The sequence below is a fragment of the Bufo bufo genome, chromosome 10 (genome assembly GCF_905171765.1).
Source record: "Bufo bufo chromosome 10, aBufBuf1.1, whole genome shotgun sequence".
Classification (NCBI taxonomy): Eukaryota; Metazoa; Chordata; class Amphibia; order Anura; family Bufonidae; genus Bufo; species Bufo bufo.
The window spans coordinates 111,079,827-111,099,582 of NC_053398.1; the positions used below are offsets into that span (position 1 = coordinate 111,079,827).

General features: G+C 44.5%; 1 protein-coding gene across 1 annotated transcript in view; it reads left to right on the forward strand.

Moving 5' to 3' along the window:
• ATP6V0D1 (ATPase H+ transporting V0 subunit d1) overlaps window positions 1-19,756 on the forward strand; it is an 81,659-nt gene that overhangs the window by 33,824 nt on the left and 28,079 nt on the right. Inside the window, exon 2 of the mRNA XM_040409067.1 lies at window positions 2,983-3,154. Coding sequence (XP_040265001.1) covers window positions 2,983-3,154 — 172 coding nt within the window. The remainder of the gene's footprint in view (window positions 1-2,982; window positions 3,155-19,756) is intronic.

The window sequence follows — 19,756 nt, forward strand, 5'->3', positions numbered from 1 at the left end:
TAAATATATTCCCAAATAAATGTCATTAGTTATAATGGCTCGTTTTGTCTAGGGAGCAATCATCAGGGGAAATAAAATGGCCGCTGTCCTATTAGTACACCCAAAACCTGTCCTAATCACACAGCAGGACAAGTTACTTCACAACACTGAGCTAAAGAGCTGCCTCATCCTCCTCTCTGCTCTACTTGTCTAGGATTATGATCCTAAATACAACTGATAAGATCTTCAGCTGAATCTAGTCAGCAATGGAGCTCTTAAGGAGACATGAAATTCAGAGAGGATGGACAGGACAGACTGTGGTGATGTGGGGCTGTGGTAATGGAGACTGTAAACAAGTGCTGCTGCTCATTATCTACACCCCCTCTGTACTTCATTTCTCCTGATGAACTCCATTCCTACATATATTCAGCTGATGATCTTATCTGTATTCAGGGTCATAATCCCTGATGAACAGAGAGGAGGATGAGGCAGCTCTTTAGCTCAGTGTTCTTAAGTAACTTGTTCTCCTGTGTGATTAGGACGAGTTTCGTATGTACTAATAGGAAGACGGCCATTTTATTTTCTTAATGATTGCTCCCCAGACAAATTAATCCATTATAATTAATGAAAGGTGTTTGAGAATAGATTTATAATAAAATAATATTTAATTATTTTTAGTAGTTTTATTTTTTTAATTCCCAGAGAACCCTTTTAACATACAGCTGGACGGGGGTGTTTCAGACCCCAACCAATCTGATTTTACTGACCTATCTGGAGGATACATTGGATATGGTGCAATTTAAAAGAGAAGCACCCTTTCTCTGCCCTCGCTGGAGTACACTCTATTCTACTTGTGAAGTAGCGTGGAAGTCTTTTTTAAAATAGTCATTTATATTTAGCTTCTACGGTTTTACTGTTCATCTCACACCTACACGGAAATATACTGTGAATACACACAAATCTCTGGCCACACATCATAAGTCTGTAAGGCTGATCATACAAAGTTTATTATTTTTTTTCAACCAAAAATTACTTGCTATAACAGTAGTCACTGTGTGTATTAAAGGGGGTCAGACATCATATAGTACATGGCAACCTCTTTCTAGCAATGCTAGAACCAGCCCTGTACCTCACATGGATCCAGAGATCTCCATGTTCATTGCTCCAGTTTCTCTCCTTAATTCCCTTCAGGCTGGCAGCTCAGGGGTGTGTCCTTTCTGTTGTAGTTAAAGGACATGCCCTTTCTCATGGGACGGGTCTTTTCTGCTGCAGCTCTCTCCCTATCACAGTTCAGAGAGGTGTGTCCTTTATCAGGAGAACATGTCCTTTCTTCTGCTGCTGCTTTACTCCACCACGTAAGGGCTCATTCTGACGGTCGTATGCTGTCCGTAAAAATGCGGATCCCTTTTTTTTGCGGTTTAGATGCAGACCTATTTACTTCTATGGGGTTCCTTTTCTTCTGTTTTACGGCTCCGCAAAACAAATAAAACATGTCCTATACTTGTCAGTGAAAATCAGGACGTGGCCCCATTGAAGTCTATAGGTCAGCAGAAACGCAATCCGCAAAAAAACAGCAATCCGCATTTTTGCAGACAGCATATGGCCGTCTGAATGAGTCCTAAGTGTCACAGCTTCTAACAGTAGATACGGCTGGTGACAGTTGAAGGATGGAACTGTGCATGTGTGGCCACCTCAGTAGGTGGACATGCACCTTACTGTACAGATTTAACACCGGTGGTGCCATTATGATGAAATTAAGAGAATATCTCACAATTCGAGACTTTTTGTAACAAAGTAAATGACAAAAGTACCGTATTTATTTGCCCTTTAAGATGCATCTGCTCATAAGATACACCTAGGTTTTAAAGGAGATAAATAAGAAAAAAAATTCAGCAGACCTCAGATCAGACCCCCATTCAGACCTCAGATCAGACCCGCATGTTACTAAGACCCCATTCAGACCTCAGATCAGACCCGCATGTTACTAAGACCCCTATTCAGACCTCAGATTAGACCCCCATGTTAAAGGGGTTCTGCACTTTGATTTAACTGATGATCTATCCTCTGGATAGATCATCAGCTTCTGATCAGCGGGGGTCCGACACCCGGGACCCCCGCCGATCAGCTGTTTGAGAAGGCAGCGGCGCTCCAGCAGCACCGCGGCCTTCTCACTGTTTACCGCCGGCCCACTGACGTCACGACTAGTATCAACTAGCGTGGGCGCGGCTAAGCTCCATTCAAGTGAACAGAGCTTAGCCGCGCCCACGCTAGTTGATACTAGTCGTGACGTCCGTGGGCCGGCGGTAAAGAGGGAGAAGGCCGCGGCGCTGCTGGAGCGCCGCTGCCTTCTCAAACAGCTGATCGGCGGGGGTCCCGGGTGTCGGACCCCCGCCGATCAGAAGCTGATCTATCCAGAGGATAGATCATCAGTTAAATCAAAGTGCAGAACCCCTTTAATAAAACCCCCAATCAGATCTCAAATCTCAGATCAGAGGCAAAAAAATAAATCCGCTTGCCTCTCCTGCTCTTTCTGCAACTGCCGTGCCTGCCATGTGCTTCAGTATCCGGCGCAGTTCAGAAGAGAACTGCTGGCGAGCTTCTTTCCTGTATTGTGCCAGCGCTGAATACTGAAGGAGATGGCAGGCATGACAGTTGCAGAGAAAGCGGAGCCGCTAGGTGTAATGGTAACGCCCCCGTTGCTCCTAGAGGCTCATTTGCATATAGTAAAACATCATTTTTCACAGCAATGCGGGCACATATGAACATGGGGCCAACACAGATGCCTTCAGCTGCCAAGCGCACATGTAACAGGTCAGCCAGTGTCATAGGGACAAAGCTGCTGACAGATGCTCTTTAAGCTGATGACCACTATTCCATTGGAATTCTTCACTAGATTGCTATCCCGCTGGAGCAGTTTCAGTAAGCAGTAGTTGGGAAGAATTGCAATAGTTTTTTTGTTTTTTTTCTGCTAACATGCTGAAGACTTTCTCTTGTGTCCTGCAGATCTCAAGCTACATCTTCAGAGTACCGACTATGGGACGTTCTTGTCTAATGAAGCCTCGCCACTTGCCGTTTCTGTCATTGACGACAAGCTCAAGGAAAAGATGGTGGTAGAGTTCAGGCACATGAGAAATCAGTCCTACGATCCTCTCGCCAGTTTCCTAGATTTCATCACGTAAGTGTGTGGCTTTTTTGTTTCTTGTTTTGACCCTATCTCTAAGGCCGGGTTCACGGCGATGTTTCGCTGTCCGTTCCTCTGATCCTCATTGCGTCACTTCCGTCACAGATCAGTTATTTTTGACGGGAGTCAAAAAGTAGTTTTTCTCCTGTCAAAAGTAACTAACTGATCTCTGACGGAAGTGACGCAAACTGATCATAATTGATGCTCACAATAGCGGATCTTAAAATGTTTCTGTTCTAACGGATCAGAGGAACGGAAAGCTAAACGGTGATGTGAACCCGGCCTTAATTTCTGAAAATAAAATCTTATTAAAGGGAGTCTGCCAGCAGGAAATTAACTTTTAGGGCTTATGCACATGACTATGTATTTTGCAGGCCACAAAACACTGATCCGCCAAAAAAACTAAAATAAATGGATGATGTCCGTGTTGCATACGTTTTTTGTTTTCTTTTGTTGCGTTTTTTGGTTTTTTTTGTGTGTGTGCATCCATTGTAACAATGCCTGTCCTTGTCCGCAAAATGGACAAGAATAGGACATGGTCGATTTTTTTATTTTTTTTTGCAGAACGGACTTGCGGACACAGAATGCAGAGTAGTTTCCTTTCTTTTTTTTTTGCGGACCCATTGAAGTGACTGGTTCTGTCTGTATGTATGTATGTATATATATATATATATATATATATATATATATATATATATATATATATATATATATATATATATATATATATATATATATATATATATATATATATATATATATATATTCCTGCTAGTTTGCAATGAAGGTCCAGATGGAGGTTACCAGTCGAGGGTGTGTCCCTGCTCAGTCTGACACTTTCGGACTGTGTAAGGCAACACCCCCTACTCATAACACCCCTCTGGACCTTCATTGGAAGCTGCTAGTAATTTATTCATAACTTCTAGCAGAAATAATAAGGGAACAACATAGTCATAAGAGAAGATGCTCTAGAATTGTTATTACATGGGGGATGCAAGTAGACACTAAAGTAGTCCTGTCAGGAGAGACGACAGCTCCTCTTTAAACCAGGCACCATGTCTTGTAGTACGTTACTTGTATGGCTCTACTGAACATAATATCTTTCACTTAGTGATCCATTGTTTTTTTTATTCTGAAGAAACTATAAAGATATATGCGAGTGAGCAGTTAAGTGCACTGGGGGCGGACCCAAGCTACTCTGTGCACCCTTGCTCCTCCTGCCTCCTCTGCCAGCCCCTTCCTCTCCTTGATTGACAGACGGGTGAGTTTACTATGCAGGAACCTGGCCCTGTCAATCAAGAAGCGGAGGACGGGGCTGGTAGGAGGAGTAAGAGTTCACAGAGTGGCTTGGTCCCGCCCTCAGTGCACTTAACTGCTTATCTACATATGGATTAGAACAGGCATCCTCAAACTGCGGCCCTCCAGCTGTTGCAAAACTACAACTCCCAGCATGTCCGAACAGCCTACAGGTATCAGCCTACAGCAGGGCATTGTGGGAGTTGTAGTTATACAACAGCTGGAGGGCCGCAGTTTGAGGATGCCTGGATTAGAAGTACTTTTTCTCCAGACGGAATTGATCACTTAAAAGTAAAAAGGTATCATTACGTTCAGCTGAGCGGGCCCTACGAGGTGTGGCTGGTTTTGCGGTGAACTTCCTGATAACACACTCCCTTTAATCTTCATTTGACATTGTTGAAAGGCCATTGCATGCATCTACGGGGTATAGCTGGCATTGCCTTGTGACTGTCATAGTACGGAGTGTGTAATATACAGCTAGATGAGTAACAGTTTCCGTGCCCCCATTTTGGGGTACATGTATTGATGACTTAGTTGGGAGTGCAGTGTATTGTGCCTATCGGTGGTATAATGACAGGAAACCTATTAGGTCCTGCCGTAAAGAGGAGCAGTCACCTCTCCTAACAGGTCTTTTCTGTAAATACTTGCATCCCCCATGTAACAATTCTGGAGCATAAAATTTTATGACTCTATATTGTGCTGTTCTTTTATTATTCCTGCTGGAAGTTTACAAATAAATTGCCAGCAGTCTGCAGTAAAGGTCCGGATGGGTGTTACCAGTAGCAGGTGTGTCTGTCTGCAGAGACACACCCCAAACTGGTAACATCCATCTGTACCTTTACTGCAACTTCTAGTAGCAATAACAGGGGTACAGCACAACACAGAGCAATACGAATTGACGCTCCAGAGTTATTACATGGAGGATGCAAGTAGTTACTAAAACAGACGTGTCAGGACCGGTGACACGTCCTCTTTAAAGTCACACTTAGACCCTAATTTCAATTTTCATATATGTAGTTGCTAATAACATGATATTCCAGAATCAGTTACTATTAGACTGACTTACCCCATATTTAATAAGATTCAGACCTTAGCAACCAGTCTGCATAAAACTGCAATTTCACTTTTCAGTTAAGATGGCCGCCACTGCCCTCACCCTGAGGCTAATCCCGCCTGCCCTCACTAGCCAGTAACAATAGCCCCCCAAAAGTGTCAGTAACCAGAGCTCTCCCCCTAAAGGGTTAATCTCCTGCAGCACAAAGGGGTCCTCTTACCACATGTTGCTTTCATTTATACACTGAGCAGACGGCAGATCTCCCTTCCCTGGTGTGCGCTGCACCACCTCTGCATTCTCCAGCTCTGCTGAGTGAGGGAGCGTCTGCCAAGCGCAGGGACAGGGAGAAGTGCACACAGCCCAGGCACTGTTATCAGCTGCTGGGGAGGACCTGGCTTTAATCATTTACTTACAGTCCCTGGCTGTCAGTAATCTGACCTTGCACGCAGCCTGCTTCTGCGTCCTCCATCCTTCAACAGATAGATGGACCATGCCTAGCAACCTTATTTTAAGCACAGGTAAAAGTAGGCAGTACAGGGAACAAAAATGTGGAATTAAGGGGTAATTGAATACACAAAAGTAATTGTGAATACACAAAAGTTGAAATAGGGCCACCAAGGTGATATTAATCACCACAATCCAATACTCATGTCATGTCAAACAGGCTCATGTGTATAGCAGACCTGGGCGCCTTTGTCACCAATTGCATAGAAACTCGCCAGCACCCCGAAATCACATCACAGGTCTGCAGACGTCCTAACTGAGAGAGACCCCTCCATGTGGAAAACCACATAGATGCCGTGATCATTATTGACTGTGGCAGTTATGGTTGTGGGTCGCTGTGGCAGCCAGGTTCCGAACGGGGGTCTGCCATAGTAACACAGGGGGTCATTTATCAAGCTGAAATACCCCTAAATTAGGCCTTTTTCAGGTGCAGATTTCGGCCCAAAGGTTAGTTGTCCTGCAATCTGCGACTTCTTCCCACTCACGCCAGTCCCGTCTCTTTTACCATTAGGCTTGTTTCAAGAGTAGAAAAACGTCTAAATGTAAGACAACTAGGAAGCTCTCTTCCATTTAGCAGCGGCAGTGGATCCGCCAAAGTTATGAAGAGTCCTCGTAACTGCGGCAGATCCACCGCAAGAGCAGGGCTTTATTAAGACCGGCGTCTAAAACCCCCATAGTTTGTAAGGCTGAAAAAAGACATTAGTCCATCCAGCTCGGCCTGTCATCCTGCAAGTTGATCCAGAGGAAGGAAAAAAAAAAAAACTGTGAGGTAGAAGCTAATTTTCCCAACTTTAGGGGAATAAAAAATTCCTTCCCGACTCCAATCAGGCAATCAGAATAACTCCCTGGGTCAACGACCCCTCTCTAGTAGCTATAGCCTGTAATATTATTTAACACATCCAGGCCCCTCTTGAACTCTTTTAGTAAACTCACCATCACCACCTCCTCAGGCAGAGAGTTCCATAGTCTCACTGCTCTTACCGTAAAGAATCCTCTTCTATGTTTGTGTACAAACCTTCTTTCCTCCAGACGCAGAGGATGTCCCCTCGTCACAGTCACAGTCCTGGGGATAAATAGATGATGGGAGAGATCTCTGTACTGACCTCTGATATATTTATACATCTGAAGCCTGTTAGATGCTGACAGGCATTAATACACTGCAGTCCAGAAGTATTGCTGTGTATTATAGGAGCGATCAGAGGGAGCATTAAAGAGGTTCTCCTAGTTCAGAGCCGAACCCGGACACAAGCTCCCCTTCTCTCATTTAGCCGGTTTGAGTGGAGCATCGGAGTATTTGTAGCTCCAATGCAGCATAAGGCAAGAAGGAGCATCAGAGCTAGAAATGCTTCGATACTCCACTCATACAGGCTAAATGAGAGAAGGGTTCAGCTCTGAACTAGGACAACCACTTTAAAGTTATGCAAGGGTTAGGGGAGGAAAACAAATTGTTAAAAACCCAATTGTCTTTTTTCCCCCAGTGGAAAGCCTCTTATTAATGGAAATAAATGAAAAGAGACATGACCTGATTCCTATCGGCGCACCCATAACCACCCATATTATAAAAAGATGGCATTATTTATCTGCATAGTGAATGTCATTTAAAAAAAAAACTAAAGGGGTTCTACAGTTTGTTTTAACTGATGATCTATCCTCTGGGACCCGGGACCCCCGCCGATCAGCTGTTCGAGAAGGCAGCGCCGCGGCCTTCTCACTGTTTACCGCAGGCCCAGTGACGTCACGACTAGTATCCATGGCCTGGGGTGCGGCTAAACTCTGTTCACTTGAATGGAGCTTGGCCCTGCCCAGGCCAGTTGATACTAGTCGTGATGTCACTGGGCCAGCGGTAAACAATGAGAAGGCCGCGGCGCTGCTGGAGCGCCGCTGCCTTCTCAAACAGCTGATCGGCGGGGGTCCGATCAGATGCTGATGATCTATCCAGAGGATAGATCATCAGTTTAAACAAACTGCAGAACCCCTTTAAATAATGCCAGGAGTGCTGTTATTTATTTTTTATTTTTTTTGCCACCTGCAGAAACGTAATGAAATGTTATCAAAAGTTGCATGTTATCACAAAGGAATGATTGGTGCGATTTTCCGTCTCTAACTTAAAAGATACTCACTGCCTAATAAGACGGTTAAAAGAAATAATACTTTATTAAAGATACTTATTAAAATATGTCTGATCCCTCTCTTGAAATCTAGAGAGAGGCAAATGAAGTATGTATTTAATAGGGGTAAGTATATGTACAACTATCCCCTGTAGAACTGCGGATGCCTATTGGCACTGTTTATGGATGTCCACAATGATGAGGTAACCATCCGCAGTGAGAATGGCAATAGACAGTGCTGGGCTATTGTATCTTTGCAGTCCCAGCAATGCCCCCACCAAACACCGATAGTGACCCAGGTATATTTAAAAAGCCTGGTCACCATCCAATGTTTTATACATCAAGGGTCCATATATTTAGCCCAAGATATGCCAGCATGCTGTCACCTGGAGGACCCCTACCACCGTTAGAATAAAAGGCTAACTAATCATGCCCAGCCCTGCTCGACGCGTTTCTGGTGACCCTGTATCGGGCACCTCCTCAGGAGCTTATGGGCAAAGTCTACAGAGTGACTGGTTAGTTGCCTAAATAAAGAAATTGGCGGAGGACGCCGCGCATGGTTTGCGCAGCTGTATCGGCGCTAGTATGGCCGTACGCGCCCGCCGGCTCCTCCTCCTTAAATAGGTACGAGCAGGGGGCCTGTCTGAGGCGGCCAATCAGATGAGAGGGGCGTGTCCAGACAGGACATACCGCCGCAGATCACGAAGTACCGTCTCTAAGTAAGCAATTATGTGCCTCTGCCCGTGATATATCTGTCTAGGGGGATCCTTAGGCGGCTTATTCCGCTAAGGTACAGGGGATAACCAAAATGTATACAGTGAGGAACAGAAGTATTTGAACACCTGAGAAAATCAGTGTTAATATTTGGTACAGAAGCCTTTGTTTGCAATTACAGAGGTCAAACGTTTCCTGTGGTTCTTGACCACTTGACACTGCAACAGGGATTTTGGCCAACTCCTCCACACAGATCTCCTCTAGATCTGTCAGGTTTCGGGGCTGTCGCTGAGCAACACAGAGTTTCTGCTCCCTCCAAAGATGTTCTATTGGATTTAGGTCTGGAGACTGGCTAGGCCACTCCAGAACCTTAATATGCTTCTTACGGAGCCACTCCTTGGTTATCCTGGCTGTGTGCTTCGGGTCGTTGTCATGGAAGACCCAGCCACGACCCATATTCAATGCTCTGACTGAGGGAAAGAGGTTGTTGCTCCAAATCTCACAATAAATGGCCCCATCCTTAATACAGTGCAGTCCTCCTGTCCCCTTCGCAGAAAAGCACCCCCAAAGCATGAGGTTACCACCCCCATGCTTCACAGTAGGGATGGTGTTCTTGGGATGCCACTTATCCTTCTTTTTCCTCCAAACACGACGAGTGAAGTTTAGACCAAAAGGTTCTACTTTGGTCTCATCTGACCACATGACTTTCTCCCATGCCTCCTCTGGATCATCCAGATGGTCATTGGCAAACTTCAGACGGACCTGGACATGTGATGACTTGAGCAGGAGAACCTTCCGTACAATACATGATTTGAAACCATGACAGCGTAGTGTTCTACCGACAGTGACCTTTGAAACTGTGGTCCCAGCTCTCGTCTTGTCATTGACCAGCTCCTCCCTTGTAGTTCTGGGCTGATTCCTCACCTTTCTTATCATCAGTGATACCCCACGAGGTGAGATCTTGCATGGAGCCCCAGTCCGAGGGAGACTGACAGTCGTCTTTAGCCCCTTCCATTTTCTAACAATTGCTCCAACAGTTGATCTATTTTCACCAAGCTGCTTGGCAATTGCCCCGTAGCCCTTTCCAGCCTTGTGGAAGTCCACGATTTTGTCTCTGGTGTCTTTTGACAGCTCTTTGGTCTTGCCCATGGTAGTAGTTGGCATATGACTTACTGTGGGGTTTTCAGGTGTCTTTAAAGAGCTCTGACAGGTGCTACTAAGTTAGATTAATGAGTGGAGTAGAGGTGGACTTTTTAAAGGCACAGTAACAGGTCTTTAACAGAATTCTTGTTGTTTCTCAGATGTTCAAATACTTATGTTCAGCAGTGCAGGACAAATAAATTCTTTAAAAAGCATACAATGTAATTTCCTGAACTTTTTTTTTTAATTTTGTCTCTCAGAGTGGGAATGCACCTACAATGTAAATTTCAGACCCCTCCATGATTTCTAAGTGGGAGAACTTGCTAAATCGCAGGGTGTTCAAATACTTCTGTTCTTCGCTGTATAATCAGGAATAGTGAGAGCAGCGGTGGGGAACTAGACGCACTAAAACACTACCCCTCAGCTTGATCCTGTCAGCTGTACAGAAGAACATTGTGTTCAAAAGATACAATGTATTTCATAAGTAGCGTTCACAATCACATCAATCCAAAAAGTAACAAGCGCAATCCATCCTAAGCGTTAAATGACAACATTTCATAGTGATAAATAAACTCAACATGACCGTTATGGATAACACATCACGCTGTCTAATGAATGTAATGTTGAGAAGGGGTCCGCACCTTACTAGATGCATTCACTTGAATGCGGTCACTCTATCTACACCGATGGGAGGTTAGACACAGATCACTGGATAAGCGGCCCATATCTTAGGAATGGAGTAACCTTACTCACTGGTGACTTGACCATCTTGGATAGAACTCCGGGCATGCAAGTACCACTGATATGATTATCAATATGCGTGACATGCAATATATGGATGTAACACGTTGAGGGGAGTTGGGGGCCGCAAGCCAAACTTAACCTTTAGTCTAGACTTCGAGTTTGATCATTATTTTGCGGCTGAATAAGTTATTAATTATCGGTATATTATTACCATTGAATGTTTGACTACTATACTTTATACCTGTCTGATGCCTATTGGGACACGTGTTGAGTGTCCCCTGATGAGCCCGATTTTTATTAAACCGGGCGAAACGTGTTGGGTTTGGGACAAAGGGAACTTATATATGTGTTGGTATTTTCTAACTATCGAGGTACCCTTATAAAAACCTTAATATACAATAGAGTTTAAAGTGTACTTGGCGTCTGTGTGGACAGTTGCTTTGTTCATAATAGTCTTTACTGTGGGTATATGAATTCCATCATCATATATGAGCAAATACATTTTTGATATATTCCGCATTTATTATTTTGTGTGTATCTAGATTAGGCCACATTATCAACTATAGGCCACCCCAATAGGGTGGGCCGGTATCACCTGGTTTTAGGCCCATCCTAGGGCATATAGGAGGTTCCTGAATACGGGATCGCCCCCATCGGGGCAGCCATTCCGTTTTGTAGGCAGGGATCAAAGTTTAGAGAGACTATTAGGATGAGAGCCCTGAGTTTCTATAACCACCCTGCCTATGAAATTGCCCCTTCCTACATCATGGAAGACTGACTACCATCGTATCCCGACTATATATGTACTATTTGTTGTTTTGTTCAATACGTGCTACATGTGGGGTTATTTTAAGATAATAGTATAATAAAGGTTACGTTTTATACTATAGTGGTACTCTGTGATAGATGCATTCACCCCATCATAGGGACTCAATCCATCAGTAGTGACAGTCACCCGGATGTTAGGGGATGCGGGAACAATCGCAGACCATTATCCAGGGGCTGTTCCAAGAAATGGTTAACCTGAACGCACTATCAATGATGAGAAGGGCAGTAGTCAGTCATTTAGAGAAATAGGGGGATAAACTAAGAAGCTAAATGAAGCCAGTATAGCTGCTTCTCTCATTTAGACCCCTAGGTTTCTCTGTGCATAAGCAGAAAATCCACTCGAGCTCCTTTCTATAAAGCCTATTGTCGATATCGCCCCTTCCGGGTGACTGGCGAATGCGTTCAATGCCTTGAAAACGAATCACCCCTGAGTCTCCTGCATGGGAGTCCGCGACGTGTCTGGCTAAGGGGGTATCTCCTCTTATTGCGGATATCCCGGCTAGATGCTCGCCTACACGTCGTCTGAACTCACCAGTGGTTTTCCCAACCTACTGTAGGCCACAGGAGCAAATAATCAAATAAATAACTCCCGTGGTCCTGCAATTAATGAAGGTCCTTATCTCAGAACTTTGAGAGGTGACGGTGCTGGCAAACACTTTGCTAACCTTCATAGAGCCGCATGCGATGCAGCCACTGCATCTAAAGTGGCCCCTAATATCTGTAGAAAGCCATGTGCGAGATTGTACAGGTTTCAGGAAACTATGGACCATTCGTTCTTTGTGATTACGTCCCCTCTGAAAAGTAATGGAGGGAGAATCTCCAATGAGATCACCAATGTCAGGGTCTGTTTTCAAAATACTCCAGTACCGAGCGAGAATTTCTCTCACTTTTTGGTGTCCCAATAATCCGAGTGACGCACTCTTTGGTTGCTTTTGCAGTATGCTTTGGGTCATTGTCCATCTGCACTGTGAAGCGCCGTCCTGAGTTCTGAAGCATTTGGCTGAATATGAGCAGATAATATTGCCCGAAACACTTCAGAATTCATCCTGCTGCTTTTCTCAGAAGTCACATCATCAATAAATACAAGAGAACCAGTTCCATTGGCAGCCATACATGCCCACGCCATGACACTACCACCACCAGAATCTGGTTGTCTATTACTACAAGAACATTTAGACTAGCACATTCCTATTCATAGTCCCAGGTGCATATCCATCAAGCAAACATGGTTGATTAAAAAATGGCTGCACAACATTTCACATACAAACAATAGAGTTGAAAAATGGGGATTGTTCTAAATGAAAGTGGTATTACACCTACTATAAATGAAAAAATAGAAGCTCTTTGCGCACACTTTTGATCAAACGTGTGTCGGGCCCATCTACCAGGCGTCAAGGTGGCTTCTATGCCACCGTACAGCCCGACTGTGCCCTACACACATCTTCTAATGAACAGGAGCGTGCACAGAATGGGCATATCTGTGTGTGAAGGGCTACGTCGTGTCCCCAGACTCCGTTATGTAAAAAGAAATGTAATTTTGGATGCCTGAAATCCTAAGAGAGTCGAAGCTAACCGCCCCGGTGAAGGATCTAGCGAGTAAACTGCGTTTCCCACAACATGGCAGGACCCCGTCCAGCTGGCAGAACTGCTAGTTACACACTGACACAGGTTTATAGCTGTGGTTCATAATTAGCCACAGTTACACAGCTCTGCCCCCCGCCGCCGGAGTACTGGGCGCCCCGCCAGGTGCTGTTTTAGTGTGTACTTGCAGCACAGATAGAGCTACGTGTCCAGAGACCTTTATAGCATAGGCAAACATTATGAAAGCTCCTGGGAGCAAAGTTACAAGTGCGGACAATGGTACAGAGTAACGCGGAGCGCGAGGTGTTCCTAAATAGGACTCCTATGTTTAAGTTTATCCTTGGCAAGAATCAGGTCCTTTGTAACTATTTTTTTCTCCATAGCGAAGCATTGAAGTCTCACTAAGGCTACGTTCACATCTGCGGCAGGGCGATCCGGCCACACACAAGAGGACATAGTTTTAAATTACAGGGGCAAAGGTTTAAAAGTAATATCAGGAAGCATTACTTTACTGAGAGAGTAGTGGATGCATGGAATAGCCTTCCTGCAGAAGTGGTAGCTGCAAATACAGTGAAGGGGTTTAAGCATGTATGGGATAGGCATAAGGCCATCCTTCATATAAGATAAGGGCCGGGGGCTATCCATAGTATTCAGTATATTGGGCAGACTAGATGGGCCGAATGGTTCTTATCTGCCGACACATTCTATGTTTCTATGTCTACATTTGAGATATATTTACATGTAGCAGTAGAGGTGCAGTTAAAATTGCATCAAAAATGCATGCCATTTTGTTAAAAAAAAAATAAAATTGACATTTATTTAACGTGTTTTAAAAACAAAAAGGTAAAAAAGAAAAAAAGGAGAGGAGGCAGCGCCTCGTGTGTAGAACCTTACAGTAATAGGTAATAGCAAATACACTGATTATGCTTACCGAATGGGGTTGTGATGGGTCAGCCGGTGTCATAGGTACAAAGCTGCTGACAGATGCCCTTTACCTGCTTCCTGCTGCTGTCCTTCACGCTTCCTCTGCTGTGCCCATGTTCCGGTCCCTGGAGTGTTTACATTCAGCCCTGCATGGGCATGGTCACATGCTCTGCTGCAGCCAGTGACTGGTGGCAGTGGAGCATTTGACCATGCCCTTGTAATGCTAGCTCTAAGGGGCACTGATCATGCAAAAATTGAAATTTTATTAAAAGGCTATAACTAGAGTTGAGCGAATCTGCCTTTTTGGCAGGTTCGGGTTCCGGGTTTAAGTGAATTATGTAATGGATTCAGTTCTCACGGAATCAGTTATTCAATGCCAGCCTTTAGAGGCATTCTGCTTTGCATGCCGTCATAATACAGGTGTAAGGCCAGCAGAACGGAACCCTCGGAGCTGGCCATACACTTGTATTATGTGGCATGCCGGCATTGAATTACGTGATGGATTCCATGAGAATGGAATCCATTACGTAATACACTTAATCCCAGAACACCAACTTGAAGCTGCTAAAAGGTTCGCTTAAAGGGGTCGTCTCACTTCAGGAAGTGTCATTTATCATGTAGAGAAAGTCAATACAAGGCACTTACCAATTTATTGTTATTGTCCATATTGCTACCTTTGCTGGCTGGATTCATTTTTCCATCACATTATACACTGCTCGTTTCCATGGTTACAGACCGACCTGCAAACCATCAGTGGTGGCCGTGCTTGCACAATATAGGAAAAAGCACTAGCCTATGTGTGCTTCCGGCCACCAGAGAGGCGGACTCTTTTTCCTACACTGTGCAAGCACGACCACCACTGATGGATTGCAGGGTGGTTATAACCATGGAAATGAGCAGTGTATAATGTGATGGAAAAATGAATCCAGCCAGCAAAGGAAGCAATATGGATAATAACAATACACTACTAAGTGCCTTATATTAACTTCCTCTACATGATCAATGCCACTTACTGAAGTGAGACAACCCCTTTAACTCTAGCTATAACAAATAAGTTGAATTGAGGGCAACACATTTTGGGGGAGAGCTGCCTCCTTCCTCAGGCCGTCACGATTCAGTGACTTGAGGAGGAAGGCAGCTCGACTCCGAAATGCGTCGCCCTCATTTCAACTTTTAAAACCGCGATTGCAACAAAACTTGTGACTACTCGACATAAAAAACTAGTATAGTACAAACCCCTCATTACATGGATCCATGCTGAGTGTGTATAATACTGTTGACAGGTCCCCTTTAAATTCAAGTTGTTCCTATTTTCCCACTTAAGCCACCGTTTGGTGCGTGAGTTCCTCAGCTGAGATTTTTTACAATTCTGCTATTCCTCACACGCAGAGACCTTGGTCCCGTGTGATAGCTACAATTAAACAATATACGTGCATAACCCTTTCTTGTCCTCAGTGTCAGTGATCTCGGCTTTCCACGGCATCGCCTCATGATCCAGTGGTTTTACTGCCTAGTAACACAAAGCAAAGGGCACAAATGGTTTTCTCATCTATCGAGCAACTTCTCCTTAACCCAAGTTACTTGTCTTGGTTTGCCAAGTCAGATAATTAATGGTTTCTATTTCCAAGGCCTGTAGGACCACAAAAAGGAAGCAGCTGTTCTTTGGCAGGACATGGTCTCCCGCTGCTTCTACATCCACAACTGAGGGATTAGGACTTTTATGTTCAATGGCCCAAAGACGAGGGTTCTGTGAGTCTAAAATACTTGAAATACTGACAGTATGACTTAAAACCCTTGACTGTGAGTTATGGCGTAATGCCCTCATCCAAATGACCTACACGTTATGTGTTCTTTCCAAAACTGAGACATGGTATCCAGAGTGGATTTTATAATCAAAGTTGACAAGGTGAAATGGTGGTGTCACAATAGGGAGTGGGGAAAAACTCCCCACCGTATAACGTGGGTAAACAGGGAAGCAGCTAGGCCTGGACACCAGGAAAAGGGGAGCAGGTCACCTCCTAGAGCTTCCCTAATCTTCGCCCTGACTCCTAACCGTATGAGCGGACCCAGATGGTAGGACGGCTCATACCCAGGAACCTCAGACCCTGAGATGCCCTGATAATCCCTGGAATAGGAGCAGGGGTGAGACGACCTGTTCTTCCAAGACACTGATGAACAGGAGTCTCAACCAGCCTAGATGCAAGGAAGGAAAAGGCAGAGAACAGCCACTGGAACGGCAGCTAAGGGCCAAGAATAACACGCACTTACCTGCCGCTGCAACAACGACGACTGGACCCCATGGAACAGTACTAGAACCCGTTCACCTCACAGGACACAGTACAAACACACACAGGTATCCAGCACACCAGTCAATGCCTGGACCCCCATGCGGACAGGATGCATGGCGGCCCCAGGCAGAGCTGCGCACTGACTTGTGGTTCCCCCTCCGGGGAACCCAGGGGACCTCTCACCGAAGGCACAAGTGACAGGGGAAATGTCTATCAACCATGCTGAACAACATACACCAAACAGATCAAACATAGAACACCAAACTAGACATACAGCACACACAGAACATAACCCACACCAAACATATACAAGAGAAGGTAGGGACTGAAGGGTAAGAGACATTGATGTTCCACAAGGTGGCCCTCAAGCACTGGGCAGAAGGAATAAGCCAGTCAGGAGCAAAGCTCCAACACCAACAAAGGCTGGAGGACAACTCACTCCAGTCTACAGGCCACAGGCAATATAAGCCAAGTGGCCACATGCAGCCAGGTAGTTAACCCCTCCAGCACCAGACAGGGAAAGAACCAGGATAAAAGGAGCAGTGCACACACATGCTGCATAAACGACACGTTGCCTTTGGCAAACGTGTCACGGCGCATAGCAACAACAGGTGGGCCATTCTGTTCACACCTCATTCATTTTTAAAGGGGTATTCCCATCTTAAAAATTGGTGGCATATTGTTAGGATTTGTCCCCAATGTCTGATAGGTGTAAGTCCCACCTCTGGGACCTGCACCTACACTGGAGATCAAAAGTAGAGAACAACATACAATTTCCTAAAAGTAACCGTATACTGTATATTATGCAAACAGGCGTAAAAGAGCAGTATTTTAGGCATATTTCATGAGGTACGTTTATTCTGAAGCACAATATAAAAACTTCAATGAGATATTTTGAAAAGAACACTGATGAAATTTAGAGAACGCTTTCAGATACCTCCCAGTTTTTGGTGTTAATCTGGTACTTGGTGCTAATTTCCCATAATTATTTGACAAACCCTATTTAAATGGCAGCCTAACTAAGATGGTGAGCTGGCAGCAGGTTGTCCAGAAGAAGGCCAAAGGGATGACCCCATCATTCATAGCAAGAGACGCTGGTCATTCCAAATCTGTGAAATCTAGAATATTGCAACGTCACAGACTCCTTCAAGAAGGCTGGTCATCCAAGGAAGACAAACGCAAAAGAGGACAGGATAATGGGGAGAATCTCAGAGTGCAATCGGTTCAACACTGCAGCTGGAATTGCTCGCCAGTTCAGCACTAAACCAGTTTAGGATCTGTCTCGTCATACAGGGTCTCAACGTTTAGGAGAATTTGGACTGAAAGCCCACTCTGCAGTGACCAAACCTCTCATTAGCATAACAAAAGCATAGACTAACCTTTAAATAAATCGGGAGGTGGCGGCCCCTAGGCAATTTATCTGGGAAGGTAGCACTACTGGAGAATTTTTAACAATTTCTGCTTAATCCCCCTATAAAAAAAAAAGGGAATGTCCAAAGTGCACATCCTCTTTAAAGAGGACCCGTCACCTCTCCATACATGTCTGTTTTAGTAACTTCTTGCATCCCTCTTGTAATAACAATTCTGTTGCATCTATTCTCAGGACTCTATGATGTGCCATTCCTTTATTATTCCTGCTAGTTTATGAATGATTTGCTAAAAGTTTGCAGTTAAGGTCCAGCTGGGAATAACCAGTTGGGGTTGTGTTTCTGCTACTATCCAATCAGTGCTGCCACTGTCAGACTGTGTAGGGACACATCCTTAAATGGTAACACCCATCTGGACCTTCATTTCAAACTGCTGGTAATTCATTCAGGGGATGTAAGTAGTTGCATCAGACATGGCAGGAGAGGTGACAGCTCATCTTTATCCCCATCTCCTTGTCTTTAGCATTTTATCAGCAAAATATTTCTGTTAAAGGGGTTGGTGGCATGTCGCTAGGGTATGCCACCAATGTCAGATATGTGTGGGTCCCTCTCCAGAGCGAGACCTCCGGAGTGAGTGGAGCACAGCTACGCATGCGTGGTACCTTCTATACCTTTCTCAGTTTCCAGAACGGGCCCCTGAAAGTGAAGGGGAGCACACCACATGACAGCGTGCTCAGCTGTCTTTGGAAGTCCCCTAGAAATTGACAGAACGCACTGCACGTGACCGACCACCTCTCCGTTTAGTTCTTTGGGCCTACTGGAGATATCCGAGCAAGTCCCATAGAAAGGAATAGAGGGTGCCGGGCATGCCTAGCTGCGGTCCACTCACCCCGGGGGTCTCGTTTTGGATATAGGTGTGGGTTCCTCTGGGACCTGCAACTATCTGACATTAGTGGCATATCCTAGTGATATGCCATCAGTGTTCCAGTTGAGAAAACCACTTCAAAGCGGTTATCCCATGACTAATGTAAAAATTGAAAATCAGACATCATATAATACATGACAATCTCTTTCTAACAAAGCTAGAACCAGCCCTGTACCTCACATGGACCCAGAGATCTTCACATTCATTGCTCTGCTAAATTTATATCAAGCTGACCGCTCAAGGGGAGGGTCTTTTCTGCTGCATTTAACGGGGCTCATCCATGCTCTCCCTATCACAGCTCAGTGGGCGTGTCCATGCGCTCCCTATCACAGCTCAGGAGGCGTGTCCATGTTCTCCCTATCACAGCTCAGGAGGTGTGTCCATGCTCTCCCTATCACAGTTCAGGAGGTAGTTGAAGAATGAAACTGAGCATGTGCGGCCTTCTCAGTGAGCAGGACAAAGAAATAAGAAGAAAAATAAACAGCAGGTGGCGCTATACAGATACATTTTATTGAATAAATGCAATTACAAAAGTATTCAGATCCAGGTGCTGGGTTGAAAAATGTAGAATATTTTTCATGGGACAACCCCGTTAAGTAATTGCAGTGAATACAATAATTTTTTTAGAGAACGAAATCTACCTCCTGCTTTGTGTTTATTTTATCCTGATGGCTCCCTCATCTTGTATATGGTGATTTCAACATCGCTTGTGATGCAGAACATGAACTAGTATTCCCGCGTGTGATTGAAAACAGAACTTTGTGTTTGACTCTTGTTTAGTGTTAAATGACCTCATTTCTATTGCTTATGGTTATTTTTCTTTCTTTCTGCCTTTTTTTTTTTAAAAAAGTGGTTTAGGAAAGCTGGTGACCTTGTGCCTGCTGCATTTGCAAGATAAAAGGTTTTCTCTCATTATTTTTCATACGGAAAACAGAAAGGAAGAGTCAATAGTTCATAAACCATTTTCTAATGAGGTTATTTGTCCTGGTTGGTAGACATAGAATGGTGGGGGAGGGGTAGGGGTTTGTCCATCCGCTTCATCTATCCTGAGGTGATGTACAGTAGTGTTAAAAAATAAATAAATAGCGAGTTAAAAAAAAAAGAAAAGCAAAATCATTATTAA